The sequence below is a fragment of the Hylobates moloch genome, unplaced genomic scaffold (assembly GCF_009828535.3).
Source record: "Hylobates moloch isolate HMO894 unplaced genomic scaffold, HMol_V3 SCAFFOLD_1, whole genome shotgun sequence".
In the NCBI taxonomy this organism is placed as follows: domain Eukaryota; kingdom Metazoa; phylum Chordata; class Mammalia; order Primates; family Hylobatidae; genus Hylobates; species Hylobates moloch.
In genome coordinates, this window is record NW_026652276.1 from 172,390,976 (window position 1) to 172,407,641 (window position 16,666).

The 16,666-nt window shown below is 35.2% G+C and overlaps 1 protein-coding gene across 16 annotated transcripts in view; it reads right to left on the reverse strand.

Moving 5' to 3' along the window:
• Positions 1-16,666, reverse strand: part of ADAM22 (ADAM metallopeptidase domain 22) — a 258,810-nt gene that overhangs the window by 37,016 nt on the left and 205,128 nt on the right. For all 16 annotated transcript variants that reach the window (XM_058425004.1, XM_032761139.2, XM_058425048.1 and 13 more), the window contains 6 exons: positions 15,359-15,409; positions 15,070-15,133; positions 13,061-13,166; positions 10,341-10,460; positions 3,117-3,285; positions 382-496 (listed from right to left, as the gene is read on the reverse strand). In XM_058425004.1, the coding sequence (XP_058280987.1) occupies positions 382-496; positions 3,117-3,285; positions 10,341-10,460; positions 13,061-13,166; positions 15,070-15,133; positions 15,359-15,409 (625 nt within the window). The remainder of the gene's footprint in view (positions 1-381; positions 497-3,116; positions 3,286-10,340; positions 10,461-13,060; positions 13,167-15,069; positions 15,134-15,358; positions 15,410-16,666) is intronic.

The following is a 16,666-nucleotide window of genomic DNA, read 5'->3' on the forward strand; positions in this document are numbered from 1 at the left end:
AATTCTTTTTTATAAAATATAAAATTCAGTTCAAAAATATAAAATTCTTCCTCTAAATGCACACAGTTAAGAGTTATGACTACTTTCTTCATTTGAAAGAAATGTTAGGGTTTATTGACAGCCTCAGACAAGTATACTTGAAAAATCTCAGAATGAAGTACGACAAGATAAGCCTAAATCAAATAGACTAAGTTATACATAATATTACATATCATTACAATTTAATGGACATAATCGGTTTCATAAAATGGAACCCAGTTGTATAATTCATTATTATGAGAATATATTTCTGATTATCATAAAAATAACTCAAAAGTATTCAGAGAGCAGTTTTCTCTTTGTGTATAAAGACTACATAATGTTACCAAATTAAGTACTTACCATTGCCAGACAGAGTGATACCAGTCTTTGCATCATCATTGTGAGGGAAGTAAGTGTTGCAGTCAGAACCTATCCAGTGTCTGTTACACACACACTTCAGCTCATTACTGCAAACCTGAAATCCAAAATCAAGCTAGAGTAAATGTCAACTCTGTGGTACAGAAGCATGAAAAATAAACACTAATTTCTTATTATTATATGCTTAGAATTTGGTAATTCCAAAAAATTATTAGTATGTTCTTCCTAATACTAATTACATTATTTCTCCCTCCAGTACCTCAAGCAAATGTTTCCTAGAGACAACAACTGACCCAAAGGAAATGATGAATTTTAACAGAGAAATTGATCTACATCTAAAAAAAAAAAAAAAAAACAAAGAAATAATTGTTTTGATTTTCATTAACTTGAATTTTATGAGGAAGATTTAAAAAGCTAAGCAGAAATATAATCATCTGTCAATTATCTAATACAAAGGTTTCCTTCCTTCCATAGTAAGGGTCTTTATGCAAAAATGTTATTCATTTTTTAGGAAGCAAAATGAAATAAAAGTCTGATGAGGAGGGGAGACCTGATGTTTTGCAGTAGGCTGAGAAGAAAGTTCCACAAGGCTATACAACCTTGGCACTTCAACCCATGCTATAGATACTAGCTATGTCAGGGTCAGGGGAACTAAGAACTCCCATGAATAGAGTATAGAAAAAAGATTCACATAAAACTGACACCATTTTTTTATATTATAGGAAAATAATCTCTCTTCATTAGTCCACTCAAGAAACAGAATATACACCTAAATCTAATTCAAAACAACCTTGAATAGAGAAGCAGGAGAGAATTAAGTTAGGTTGAAGATCAGCAAAGTTCCTCCTGAGACAGGTTTTTACTACAGTGGTTTCTGTCTTGTCTGATCTAATTTTCAGGAAAACAACATACATCCACATCTAGATGTAACTATAACACAGCCTCAATCAGAGCTACAGATTAACAAATATACAGAACGAAAAAGGTTTAGGCTTAAAATCAAAAGGCCTGGATTTGATTCACCATATCACTCCCATCTTACTAAGGGACCTTAATCAGGTCGCCTGGCTTCTTCAAGCATCAGTTGCTATATCATATGTCAGGTATCAGCGATATAGTGACAAGAACAGACAATGATGCCCAGTGTACAGTAATCATAATAAACAGCATAGCTTACATTTATTGAAAACTTACCATATCCCAGTCTTGTTTTAAGTGTTTTACAAGTTAACTCCATCTTCGCACAATTCTTTAAAGTGGGCACTATTATTATCTCCATTTTACAGAGGAAGAAATTGAGTCACAGAGGCTAAGAAATTTGCCCGATGTTACCCAGCTAATAAAAAGCAGAGTTGGGATTCAAACCCAGGCTATATGATTGCAAGCCCACACTCTTAACTACATGATATATAGTACAAAAAGAATATTTACTTGTATTAATTTTTCGTCACAAATACAGAGTTGCTGTAAGTTAAAATTACCCAATATAATTATGCATAATTATTGTGAATACATAATTATATTATGCATAATTGTTGTAAATTATCTGGATGCTGATTTGCCATCTGATTTATTTGTATTGATTATTCTTTTACTAATTAATTAAACAAATGTTTACTAAGCACAACTATGTTTGGTCTCTTGTGTTTTGTTTCAGAATCTTAAGATGGATAAGATATGCTTATTCATTAGCATAGATGATCAAGAAAAATTCCATTGTTCTTTTCCTCTGATCCCCTAACATCCTCTTAGATTAAGAAAAGAAGAGTTGGAAGACTCCTTCATAGGAGCAGAGCTACTTAGTACATGTCTGCTCTACTCTTACATGCCATGAGAATTCCTATGCTTTGGCAAGAAGTAATAATTAGTTACTTCCCTAAATAAGTTCTTGGAATATCCCTGAGGACAAGCATGGAAAGACCAGGAATGAAGGCTTACAATTCCAAAACAGGGATCTTTTATCTTAACTGGATAACACAACAGTTCAAGCAAAGGATCTGGAACAAAAATAAAAAGAATGCCATAGCACATGCTGAAAGAAATAGAACAAACTCTTTTTTGGTGGTATAGGAATTCCTAATTGAAACTGACAAAACTTTATCCCTAGTAGAGGATGAATATTTAACCTGTAAACTTACCTGTACAGGATACACATTATCTGATATGTAACTGAAAGAATAGAATTAAAAGTCTTTCAAATGCCATGTTTTTTTCTACTCATCTGTAAGAAACATTTCCCTAAGTTATTCTGTTTTTATTTCTAGGACTTATCCTCAGCTTGTACACGCTGGTGTGGCTACAGCAGTTAATAGTCTGTTCAGATTTGTCAGTGCCCAGACCACATCGTTTTTAAATACTGTGGCCATCACATCCGATTTTTATTCTCTTTCTTAAAATTCCATTATAGTTTGTTAAAATGTATCTCCTAGTTCACTTGTAAAAAGTTGGCATTATATTATATGAGATCATAGTAACAGAGAAAAAGAAGGATGGAAGAATTTGGTTAGAAAGATTATTTGTTTCCTTATTCCCAGGCTTTCTCAGATTATACAACAGAAATATTCAAATAACTATAATTGAATTAGTATTTATGCACCAACTAGAAATATGAAAAATCATGTTTTTCCATAATTAAGAAAAATAAATAGTTTAGGGTCCTATCTATTTCTATGATATAAAAGAAATAAATAGATCCTGACAAGGTACTGGATACTTACTCCATTTCCTGAGCAAATAGTGCCTTCTTTACTGCTCAAGCAAGTACTAAAGTTGAAAGAAGCCACAGGAAGACACCTGTGTTCTAAGCACATCATTTGGGGACCACAAGGCGTCCCATCTTCCACATAGCCAAGATCTACATCTTCTTCAAGCTTAACATGCCCACCACTAAAAACAAATTGAAAGCAAAAAATGAGTCTATTAATTCACCTTCATATTGAAAACATGCTCAAAAACTTAAAAGCAGGCAATATTGCTTCCTCTATTCTATTTATTACTTATTAAAGACCAGTAGCATAAGCCAGTTCAATCTCTGAGAAAGCCATTGAATCTTTTGATCTAATTCCTTTTGGAGAAATTGATATAGTTTAGGATTTAAACATAATTATTATAACTGCGGCCTGAATTGAAACAGGTTTATCATTTCACCTGGGCTACCAAGCAAAATGTAAGTAAGGCATTATTACTAGCATGTAATTTGATAAGTTGGTTGACCCAAAAAGATTGCATATGTACCAATTACATTTGAGAATGACTAAACTATTGTACATCACTACTCAATATAGCAAACCTGCATATATTATTTAGAAATGTTTTTTAAAACCACGGTAAAAATTGAAAATGTATATTCATAATTTATTCATATGGGGCCATGTCAATGCTACTATGAAAGTCTCCATTTTTTTAACTTTTATTTTATGTTCGGGGTACATGTGCAGGATTGTAATATAGGTAAACTCATGTCATGAAGGTTCGTTGTGCAGAATATTTCATCATCCAGCTACTAAGCCTAGTACTCAATAGTTATTTTTTCTCATCCACTCCCTCCTCATCATCACATCCCTCAAATAGGTCCCAGTGTCTATTGCTCCCTTCTTTGTGTCCACGTGTTCTCATCATTTAGCTCCCACTTATAAGTGAGAACATGTGGTATTTGGTTTTCTGTTCCTGTGTTAGTTTACTAAGGATGATGGCCTCCAGCTCCCTGTGAAGGAAATGATCTTGTTCTTTTTTATGGCTGCATAGTATTCCATGGTGTGCATATGTGTGTGAGTGTGTGTCTATATATATATATATCTATATATATATATAGATATATATAGATATATATATATATATTCCACATTTTCTTTATCCAGCCTGCCATTGATGGGCATTTAGGTTGATTCCATGTCTTTGAGATTGTGAACAGTGCTGCAATGAACATACATGTGCCTGTGTCTTTATGGTAGAATGATTTATATTCCTTTGGGTTTATACCCAGTAACAGGATTGCTGGGTCGAACAGTATTTGTTTTTAGGTCTTTAAAGAATCGCCACACTGCTTTCCACAATGGTTAAACTAATTTACACTCCCACCAAAGGTGTGTAAATGTTCCCCTTTGTCTGTGACCTCACCAGCATGTTATTTTTTGATGTTTTAATAATAACCATTCTGACTGGTGTGAGATGGTATCTTATGGTGGTTTTTATCTGAATTTCTCTAATGATCGGTGACATTGATCTTTTTTCATATGCTCTTTGACCACACGTATGTCTTCTTTTGAAAAGTGTCTGTTTATGTCCTTTGCCCACTTTTTAATGGGGTTGTTTTTTCTTGTAAATTTAAGCTCCTTATAGATGCTGGATATTAGACCTTTGTCAAATGTATAGTTTACAAAAAAATTTTCCCGTTCTGTAGGTTGTCTGTTTACTCTGTTGATAGTTACTTTTGCGGTGCAGAAGCACTTTAGTTTAATTAGATTCTATTTGTCAATTTTTGCTTGTTATGATTACTTCTGGTGTCTTCATAATCAAACCTTTGACTATTCTTATGTCCAAAATAGTATTGCCTAAGTTGTCTTCCAGGGTTTTTATAGTTTTGAGTTTTATATTTAAGTCTTCAATCTATCTTGAGTTGATTTTTGTATATGGTGTAAGAAAGGGGTCCAGTTTCAATCTTCTGCATGTGGCTAGCCAATTATCCCAGCACCATTTATTGAATAGGGAGTCCTTTCCCCATTACTTCTTATTTTTTTTCCAAATATGTTGAATTTATTTGGGAATTAGAAATGAAGTGTTTTTTTTGGGGGGGTTGGTTTTTTATTATTATTCTTCTTACACTTTAAGTTCTAGGGTACATGTGCACAATGTGCAGGTTTGTTACATACGTATATATGCGCCATGTTGGTGTGCTGCAACCATTAACTCATCATTTACATTAGGTATATCTCCTAATGCTATCCCTCCCCCTTCCCCCTGCCCCATGACAGGCCCTGGTGTGTGATGTTCCCCTTCCTGTGTCCAAGTGTTCTCATTGTTCAATTCCCACCTATAAGTGAGAACACACGGTGTTTGGTTTTTTGTCCTTGTGATAGTTTGCTGAGAATGATGGTTTCCAGCTTCAATCATGTCCCTACAAAGGACATGAACTCATCATTTTTTATGGCTGCATAGTATTTCATGGTGTATATGTGCCACATTTTCTTAATCCAGTCTATCATTGATGGACATTTGGGTTGGTTCCAAGTCTTCGCTATTGTGAATAGTGCCGCAATAAACATACGTGCGCATGTGTCTTTATAGCAGCATGATTTATAATCCTTTGGGTATATACCCAGTACCACATTACTTGTTTTTGTCAGCTTCATCGAAGATCGGATGGTTGTAGGTGTGTGACTTTATTTCCAGGTTCTCTATTCTGTTCCATTGGTCTGTGTATCTGTTTTTGTACCAGTACCATGCTGTTTTGGTTACTGTAGCCCTGTACTATAGTTTGAAGTTGAGCAACGTGATACCTCCAGCTTTTTAGTTCCCTGTGAATTTTAAGAGTTTTTTTCTAGTTCTATGAAGAATGTCATCGATAGTTTGATAGCAATAGCATTTAATCTGTAAATTGCTTTGGCAGTATGGCCATTTGAATAATATTGATTCTTCTGATTCACAAGAATGGAATGTTTTTCCTTTTGTTTGTGGCCTCCTGATTACAAGCATGGAATGTTTTTCCTTTTGTTTGTGGCATCTCTGATTTCTTTGAGCAGCGTTTTGTAATTCCCATTGCAGAGATTTTTTACCTCCCTGACTAGCTGTATTCCTGGGTACTTTATTATTTTTATGGCAATTGTGAATGGAACTGCATTCCTGATTTGACCCTCAGCTTGGCTATTGGTGGTGCATGAGTATGCTAGTGATTTTTGTATGCTGATTTTGTATCCTAAAACTTTGCTGAAGTTGTTTATCAGCTGGAGGAGCTTTTAGGTCGAGACTATGGGGTTTTCTAGATATAGAATCATGTCATCAGCAAAGAGCAATAGTTTGACTTCTTCTCTTCCTATTTGGATTTCCCTTATTTTTTACTCTTGCCTAATTGCTCTGGCCAGGACTTCCAATACTATGTTGAATAGGAGTGGTGAGAGAGGACATCTTTGTCCTGTATAAGTTTTCAAGAATGCTTCCACCTTTTGCCTATTCAGTATGATATTGGCTGTGGGTTTGTCATAGATGGCTCTTATTTTGAGGTATGTTCCTTTAATACCTAGTTTATTGAGAGTTTTTAACATGAAAGGATGTTGGATTTTATCAAAACCCTTTTTTGCATCTATTGAGATAATCATGTGATTTTTGTCTTTAGTTCTGTTTATGTGTTAAATCACATTTACTAATTTGCGTATGTTGAACTAAACTTGGAACCCAGGAATAAAGCCTACCTGATTATGGTGGATATGATTTCTGATGTGCTACTCAATTTGGTTTGCAAGTATTTTGTTGAGGATTTTTGAATCAATGTTCATCAAGGATATTGGGCTGAAATTTTCTTTTTTTATAGAGTCTCTGCCATGTTTTCGTATGAGGATGACACTGGCCTCATGGAATGCAATAGGGAGGAGTCGCTCCTCCTCAATTTTTTTGAATAGTTTCAGTAGAAATGGTGCCAGCTCTTCTTCGTACATCTGGTAGAATTTGGCTGTGAATCTGTCTGGTCCTGGCCTTTTTTTTGGTTGGTAGGCTATTTATTACTGGTTCAATTTTGGAGCTTGTTATTGGTTTGTTCAGGAAATCAATTTCTGGTTCAGTCTTGGGAACGTATACACATGTCCAGGCATTTATCCATCTCTTCTAGATTTTCTAGTTTGTGTGCCAGAGGTGTTCGTAGTACTCTCTGATGATTGTTTGTATTTCTGTTGGGTGAGTCGTAACATCCCCTTTGTCGTTTCTGATGTATTAATTTGGATCTTCTCCCTTTTCTTCTTTATTAGTCTATCTAGTGACCTATCTTATTAATTTTTTCAAAAAATAAACTCCTAGATTTGTTGATATTTTACCTGGCTTTTCATGTCTCAGTTTCTTTCAGGTCAGCTCTGATTTTGGTTATTTCTTGTCTTCTGCTAGCTTTGGAGTTGGTTTGTTCTTGCTTCTCTAGTTCTTTTAGTTGCGATGTTAGATTGTTAATGTGAGAGCTTTCTAACTTTTTGATGAGGGCATTTAGGGCTATAAATTGCCCTCTTAACACTGCCTTAGCTGTGTCCCAGAGATTCTTGTATTTTGTATCTTTTTTCTCATTAGTTTCAAAGAACTCCTTGATTTCTGCCTTAATTTCATTATTTACCTAAAAGCCATTTCAGGACCAGGTTGCTTAATTTCCACATAATTGCATGGTTTTGAAAAAAATTTTAAGTCTCGATTTCTATTTACATTGTGCTGTGGTCCAAGAGTGGGTCTGGTATGATTTCAGTTCTCTAGCTAGCATTTGCTGAGGATTGTTTTATGTCCAATTGTGTGGTCAATTTTAGAGTATGGGCCATGTGATGATTAGAAGAATATATACTGTGTTGTTTTTAGGTGGAGAGTTCTGTAGAGGTCTATCAGATCCATTTGGTCCAATATTGACTTCAGGTACTGAATATCTTTGTTAATTTTCTGCCTTGATGATCTATCTAATACTATCAGTGAAGTGTTGAGGTCTCCTACGGTTATTGTGAGGGAGTTTAAGTCTCTTTGTAGGTCTCTAAGAACTTGCTTGATGAAGCTGGGTGCTCCTGTGTTGGGTGCATATATATTTAGGATAGTTAGCTCTTCTTGTTGAATTGAATCCTCTACCATTACATAATGCCCTTCTTTGTCTTTCTGTATCTTTGTTGGCTTAAAGTCTGTTTTGTCTGAAATTAGGATTGCAACCCTGCTTTTTTTCTGATTTCCATTTGCTTGCTAGATTTTCCTACATCCTTTCATTTTGAGTCTATAGATGTCACTACATATGAGATGGCTCTCTTGAAGACAGCATACCTTGGGGTCTTATTTTTCTCCAGCTTGTCACTCTGGTGCCTTTTAAATGGGGTATTTAGGCCATTTACATTCAATCCCCATTCACTTCATTTATTTTTATCAAAATTACATATGCATATAGTTTAAAGAATCAACAGATAAATTGTTTTTAAACACAATAAAGCAGTTCTCTGCCTCTCTAGATATTCTTCCGGATACTCCTCCTAGGAGAAAACCATTTTCCACTCTTAATTCATTCTTTTGTTATTTATGAAGGTCTCCTGGAGTTTCTGGCCTGCTGTTGTCTGTGCTGACTGTCCAAATGCCGGTTTCATAGCACTGTAAATCTTGACTTTCGCCTCACTATCAACTTGGGGATTGCCCAGTCTCTCTTTGTGGTATCTTGTTTCATATATTCCCTGTCTTTCTCTTTCTTGGTTTACTTTGTTTTGGTGGAGTGCAATTTCTAGTACTTTCCTGAGAAATTTGTGGCATAACTAAACATGTCTTTATTTTCTACCCTCACACTTGTTTGATATTTTGCCAGAGTACAAAATTCTAGTTTGGAAATAATTTTCTCTATTGTCTTCTGACTCCCAGGGCTCCTGTTGCCAAATCCTAAACCATTTTAATTCTTAAGTCTTTGATTTTTTTCTCCTCTCTGGAAACTTCCAGAATTATCTGCTTTGTTCTAAGGTTCTAAAATTTCATAATGATATGTTTAGATGTACCTCTAATTTCACTCATTGTATTCAGCATTTGGTGAGCCTGTTAATATGGAAACTCAAGTCCTTTATTTCTAGACAATTCTCTTGAGTTACTCATTGAAATTTTCCTCCATGCTGTTTCCTCTGTTATTATTGCTATCCTAATGTGTAAGATTTTCTCTATGTTCCATTTCTTTGCCTTTTTACCTTACTTTCTGGAAGATAATTTCAACTACTAAATTTTTTCTTTCTGAATGTTCTCTGTTTAAAAAAACAGCACCCTATTTTCTTGTTTCATGATAGAAGTCTCTTATCTCTCATAAATACTGGTAAGTGGTTTTGTTTTATTCCCCTTCATTGTCTCATTGTCTTTGACTTTTTTTTTTCACATCTCTGATAACCTGCTCATATTTGAGTTAGGAGACCAAATAGATGATTGGAAACTGGTACCACTGAGGTTGGACTACTTCCATACAACCCTTATATAAATATTGCTTGCTGTCCTCCAGCTTAGAAACCTCCTCTTTTATTCTCTATAAAGTATAAAGCTCCAATCTTCCATGGGAGGGTGGGAAATCCCCAGTTTAGCTGAGTTGGGGAAGTAATCTGAGTATCTAACTGCTTTTTTAACAGCCTTTCATCTATTTTCTGTATTTCAGCCCCTTCCCTCCACTCCTTCCCTCCCTCTTCCTAAAGTAGATGATGCTGCCAATTTCTGAGCCTGTGGGGAAGTAAGAGTATATCTTGGATTGATTCTCAGTTTTCCCCATTACTGACTTAGGAATTCAGCTTTCTCAGCTTTGATAAGTCATGTGCCATACATCCATTTGCTTTATACATAAGAAAATATTGTTGCTATTATCTTTTCTCTCTTTCTATGCCTCCCTGTGGATATATGAACTCTAAAAAAAGATCCATTTGGTATCATTTTAGTGGGATTTCATAAGGGAGCAAAAGTAGATGCATATATTTAATACACTGATTTACCTAGAAGTCCTCATTCATTTTCCAAACTTTATAAGTTTGGAAACCAAACTCTATAAGACTTTACTGACCAATCTAAACCTAACTCTGGTAATCACATGATATTTTTCATTCAACTATTTTTTATCTTCTTTTTATCTCTTCTCTGTTAGGATTTACTCAATCGCCTCTATACACTAGATTATATTTCGACCTACTAACATGTACGTTAATTGAAAATGGAAGGAATACTAAACTGCATTCCTGAGAAATAAGATGATTCAGGTTCTTACAGAATGGTTAGATAATTACCTGCAGTTTAATGTTCTTCCTTGCTGCACAACTAAAGTAGATGTGATTTCACCATCGAGTTCCCCAAGCCTTGGGATATTGCCAATATTGGTGCACAAAAGGTAACCACAAAGCACATCCCTGTATCAAAAGATTACCAATTACTTTTTTTCCCAAAGATATAGCAAACCATGTACAGTTAGAATAATCTTCTCTCATTTTAGCATTTGGTTTTCATCAAGTTTATTATCTACTCATATGCCAAGTAAAATAAAATAAGTCCAAATTAGTGTGGACTTAATGTGGACCATTATTGTGGACACACTTAAAAAATTAGTGTGCCACCTGCTCTAAAAAGTGTCTTCACCAAAACTCTTATTGACATACCAAAATCTCAATTGTTTTCTAGCTTTTTCTTTACTGTTCATTAGTTCAAGTATTTAAAGAATCCATCAAATTGGCTTTCTTTTATATTGAAATCTCTTTTTCCCATAACACAATACTGGATATACTAAGCTATCTCTTCTTCTTCTTCTTTTTTTTTTTTTCTTAGAGTCAGGGTCTTACTCTGTTGTCCAAGTTGGAGTGTAGTGGTGTGATCATGGCTCACTGTAGCCTCAAACTCCTGATTCAAGTGATCCTCCTGCCTCAGCCTCCCAGGTAGCTGGGATGACAGGCATATGCTACCAGACCCAACTAACTTTTAAATTTTTCATAGAGACAAGGTCTCACTACGTTGCCCAGGCTGACCTTGAATTCCTGACCCCAAGCAACCTCCCTCCTCACCCTCCCAAAGCACTGGGATTACAAGCATGACATGCTGTGCCCAGCCAATTTTTTTTTAAAATTGGTAATTGAATGATATTTAGATGAGCATTCTTTTGGAATACAGATGTTTTTTCAACCTGTTGCCCTAGAATTAAAGAAGAAATTATAGGCTGCATTTATTTTATAAATTGCCAACTACAAAGGCTCATTATCCTTTCTTCAATATATTTCACTACTTCCCCAACTATTACATATGATTCTAACTTAACTTATAAAATATCTTTACTGTTGTTAATACTATCTTATGTATTATTTATATCCAACACATTTTAATTATTAGTAGAGATAACAATAAACATTTTTAAAATATCTTGTGAAGAGTAATTAGTAAATCAGCAAGATTATATACAAAAATATCAGACTTTACCACATGGAGAAAAAAGAAAAATTAGAACCTGTATTTTTCACCAACATAGAAAAGAATGTATTACTTTATTCTTTAAAAATGCTTTTTAAAATTATGTTATCATTTTACTGTATCTATCATAAACAAAAATGCTTTCTCAACAGAGAAGAGATATTCCTTCTAAACTTTTTTGAATGTCATTTATGTATATAAACCTAAGTAATTCAGAATATATAAAGATAATTAGATATGATCTTTATTCACAAGAAAATTATACTCTAAATGAGAAGATAAATCACACACATAAACAACTTATAAAACAAAATTACGGACAAATAAGTACAAAGGGCTGTGGAAGTTCAAAGAAGAAAGAGATAATTTATTTCTTGAGTAAATCAGAAAGAAATTTATATATAGAAAGTGTTTTCCAAGCTGGGCTTTGAAGAATAGGTATATTTTTGGCTGATGATGGTATGAGTTAAAGAGTGCTTCTGGAGGATTATAGAGCATAAATGTAGGCATGGAGGTAGGGACATATTAGGAATGGCAAGGTTTGTTAGATTTGGAAGAATATAAACGAAATGACAAAAAGTGTAGGTTGGGGACAATTGTTGAATAGGTACAGTGCCCAGCTAAGGCTCCATTTAATTTGTTAACAAGACTATGACATTCAGCAAAGTGGTGAAGAGAGAGTTCTGAAATCATACTCTCCAAATTCTAATTCTGCTTATTATTACATCCCATATACACGACTTTGGGCAAATTAACTGTGTCTCAGTTTCCTCGTCCATAAAATGGGAGGACTGCCATAAAGATTAAATGGCATAGCTTATGTAAAGTGTGATACAGTGCTTAGCACACAGTGTTCACTCAATCAGAGCTGGGCACTGTTCTATTAATTAGTCATGTGGAACCAGTGAACTTTCAACAAAGAATTGAGAGTAAAAAAGATCCAAAAGATTATTCTGATAGTAGTACACTAGGGAATGCTGGCAGAGAAAACTGTTAAAAGAATTTTGTAATAGTTGAAGGATTAATATAGGTCTTAGTTCAGATAATGGCAATAGGAATGTAAGTGAATACATGAATTAAAGACAAATGGTGGCAAAGCAAAGGGAAGAATGGATGTAATTTGACACTTGGACAATGTGTAGAGGGAAGGATCACTTTAACGCTTCTAGACAGAAGGACAGTGAAATATTGAGACCTTTGGCAAAAAGGGGGTGGTTTGGGAAAGTTAGAGCCAGTTAATTCAATTCAATAGCACTCAGTGCATATTCTGGTGGCTTTAAGTTCTTTTGCCTTTGAGATGCTAAAAGGTGTCTTCTACGTAAGAAAATCCTGAGGTGGGGGCAAGTATGACCTGGGCCTTAGGAGAGAGGTGAGTATGCATGTCAAGATTTGGAAGCCCTCTGCATAGGTGATGCTGGAACACTGGGAAGAGATGAGGTTAAGGAGGCAAGAGCACACTTTGTGTGATGCAGAAAGCAGAAACTTCCTAGTCACTCAAAAAAGTACACTTGTAATTGACCAAGGGATGAATTCTGGGCTGACTTCTCCACCTCACCGTTTGTTGCACTGTATCCATGTATCTTTGTCTTTCCCACAGTTACCCTTCTCCGTCCCTTCAATATTCAGTTTCTCATAGCAATATTTGTCTGATGCTGTCACCTCTAAGGCAGAAAAAAATTTTCTATCAGTGAGGGAAGTACCATTTGGCTGCTCAAAAGCTTTGCAGAAAAGAAAAATTGTAATATAAGGACTCTTCATCACTACAGTGTTATCAATTCCAAAAATGTTACCAATGGTTCACAGTTTTACCATGGATCATATATATCCATGACTCAGATAGGTTTTCATTAAAGCTCATTTGAAATTTAGTAAACAAATATATTTAGTTCTCTGTTGGGACTCAGGCTGTAGGCTACAAAAACAAACACTCCTTAGAATGTGGCCAATAATTCGGGCAGATCATGAGGTCAGGAGATCGAGACCATCCTGGCCAACATGGTGAAACCCCGTCTCTACTAAAATCCAAAAAAATTAGCCGGGTGTGGTGGCGTGCACCTGTAGTCCCAGCTACTTGGGAGGCTGAGGCAGGGAAATCGCTTGAACCCGGGAGGCAGAGGGTACAGTGAGCTGAGATCACATCACTGCACTCTAGCCTGGCAACAAAGCAAGACTCCATCTCAACAACAACAACAACAAGAACAACAACAAAAAGAATTTGGCCGATAATTAGGGAAGGCAATAACAAATAGTTCCTTGAATATATACTTCATTCTCTAATCTCAGTGCTAAATACAATACATGAATTTCTCATTCAGCATATTTTGTTAATCATAAAGACAAGTTTATTATAATAGTTATATCCTGTAATTAGATTCAAGAAACAGTGGTACAATTTCTACCTTGCTCACCACTTCTTAGCAGCTATCAAAAGCAATTTTACTTTGCTTTAAGACAAGCTTGAATTCATGCTAAATCTCTGGAAGTTAAATAACATATTAAGGTACGTCAGTATCTTTTTCAGGCTTTTATCTTTTCTAAAACCAGGGATGGTTGATAGAGTTATCTAAGATTTAGGACAAAATGCAAACTAATCAAAGGATAATTGTTGGTATATTTTAAAAAAAAACAATAGTTATGTTGGTAGTTACGTTTCCTACTTCTTGTTGTCAGCTACTATTTTTGCTCAAGTGGATAAAACAAAAATGATATCTTTTTTCAGAGTACAAACCTGCCTGACCAAATGTTTTCCCATCCCAATGTTTCCAATTGCTTAAAGAGAGCATACACTTCCCCTCCTAAAAGGATTGTGGCACCTACTTTTAACTATTAAGAATTATCATTATTTTTATAGCCTTTTTCCTACTACAAATTGTCTCCTGAACCAGTTTAAAACAAAATCTGCTTCCAAAAGTTTGGGCTAGTAGTACTTCTAGGGAACAATACATTATTCAACACTTAAATAAACATTTAAATAGAGTATAATTTAAATCTAAATATTATATATTTTCCTTTGAAAATCTGACAGACTTTAAAGGCTAAACATTAACATTTCTTTCTGATACAGCAAAGCCACTTCAGCAGAAGTTCTTAACTAGGAAAGCCAACTAGAGTTTAAGAAAAATATCCAAGGAGGAAAAAAATGACTCTAGATGAAATGCTGCTGTTCTAAGTTAAGGACGTCCTGTCCAGGGTCCACGTCCATCCCATATGGTTGTGAAGCTTTAGCTTCAGGGCACTCAGCTGAGAAGAGTATACATGGAGCTGAAATCCAGGTTTGCTCTGTTCTCCAAGCTGTGTACCCTGGCATGAGCTCCATCTGCCTGGCAGCAAAGGCACTTTCTGTCTCATCCACAGGCACTGCCAGCTAGCCAAGATGTGTGGGGCTATCTTCTCAAAGGGGTGCCTTACTCTAATTTCCAGAAACATGCCCCTGCTAAGACCTGCGGTAGCTATGAGAATCCCCCAGTCACAAAGTAGTCAAAATTTTACCTCCAGCACACATGTCCTTGAGAAGTCTGCCTGATATCATGCTTTAACAATGATCAAGCCACACTATTTACTTACTTTGCCCCCAAATGTATTTGCATTGTCTATCCCTGGTTTTGCATCTTCCTCCAAAGCAAATTCCCTAAAATGGAAAAGCAAATACCCATTAGCGATGCAATATCTGCTTATGTCAGATAACTGAAAAAGAAACTATGATTGGGAAAAATAATAGATGAATAGTAGAAAGGCCTTTTATCTTCAGAATTGATTACAAACATTTAAATTGATCTTCCTATTTTGATAAGATTTCAGTATTCCTTTTACGCTGGTACATGTGAAAAATATAGGTAAAAATGAAGTGACCTACCTGAACACCATCACATGAATATCCATCCATTTTATGAATATTAGGGGCACACTAGGAAAAAGAGAACAACTATGAACGAAATGCAGTGCAAAATATAAGGTTGAGCTAAACCCTTTAATGTTTTCACTTTTAAAAACATATTTGTTAATATGGCTAGTCCCTTATACCATCTATAAAACAAAATGCAAAGGAGGTCAAGAGAAAGCAAGTGGATGTTCTTGAAGTCTGGGTATTTGGCAAAAAAATAAATTAAAAAAATAAAAGAGAAAGCAAGAGGAAAAACAATGGGTACACTTGCCCCTGAAAATGTGAATCCACCAGAGGCAAAAACAGTTGATTACGTAGCAGCAAATAAAAAGAACTGACTACAATAGACTCAATTAATGATACATTTACAAGCATCTTGATTCATACAGATACACTATTTTTCAGAGCAAGAAAGAGAAGGGGATAAAAAAAGAAATAAGGAGTAAGTCTGCATAAATGGAGCAATAACTACAGTTTCCTTTCTTTTGCCATGAGAAGAAACATAGCCCTTATACTAAAAATAATGACTTTCAAGCCGAAGTCCACTCTAAGAATGTCAGAAAAGGACACACTTTATAATCCTACTTTTTTCCTTGCAGCAATTATGAAAAATTATAAGGCATTATTGAATGAGTATAAACAGAGAGCAAAGCATGCAATTATGTTGCCTCTTTGTCTTCTGGTGATATCATGTGCCATTTTGCAAAAACGGAATACCAAGAGAGGAAACTGGCCAACAGAGATGGAAGTGCGGCCAAGAAAAGTGATGACACCAGAAGTGAAATGCAAGTTGAACTTGTAAATGGAGTTATAGAAAAAAAATGCTGACTGTGGGAAAGTCAATACTGCTGTTCAGAGCCTCTAGACATGCAACCAGAGGAACTTGGTTGCTCTTGCTGAAAGAGGACTTAACGACTTCGGTGAATAAGGTGATTATGACATATAGGTGACGATGTCCCAGAGGGGGTAATGCCAGCAAGAAACTTCACATTCACATCTTCACGTCTCTCAGGGATATCTCATGACATTGAAAGTACAAAGAATAAAATGTTGAAAGCTGATCCAAACTTAGAAAAGAGTGACAGTCCAACAAGGCATAGAAAATATGCTCACTCTATATGATAAAGCTTATAAGAAGGCAAGCTCTATTCAAACTATTCCTAAGGTTTTTACAAAGAAATAAAATCCTTTAATTCTCAATGTTTCTCTTTTAATGTACAGTATGCTAAATCAATACTATTCTTTCACCTCCCTATCCATTTAAAACCAACAGTAAGAGAG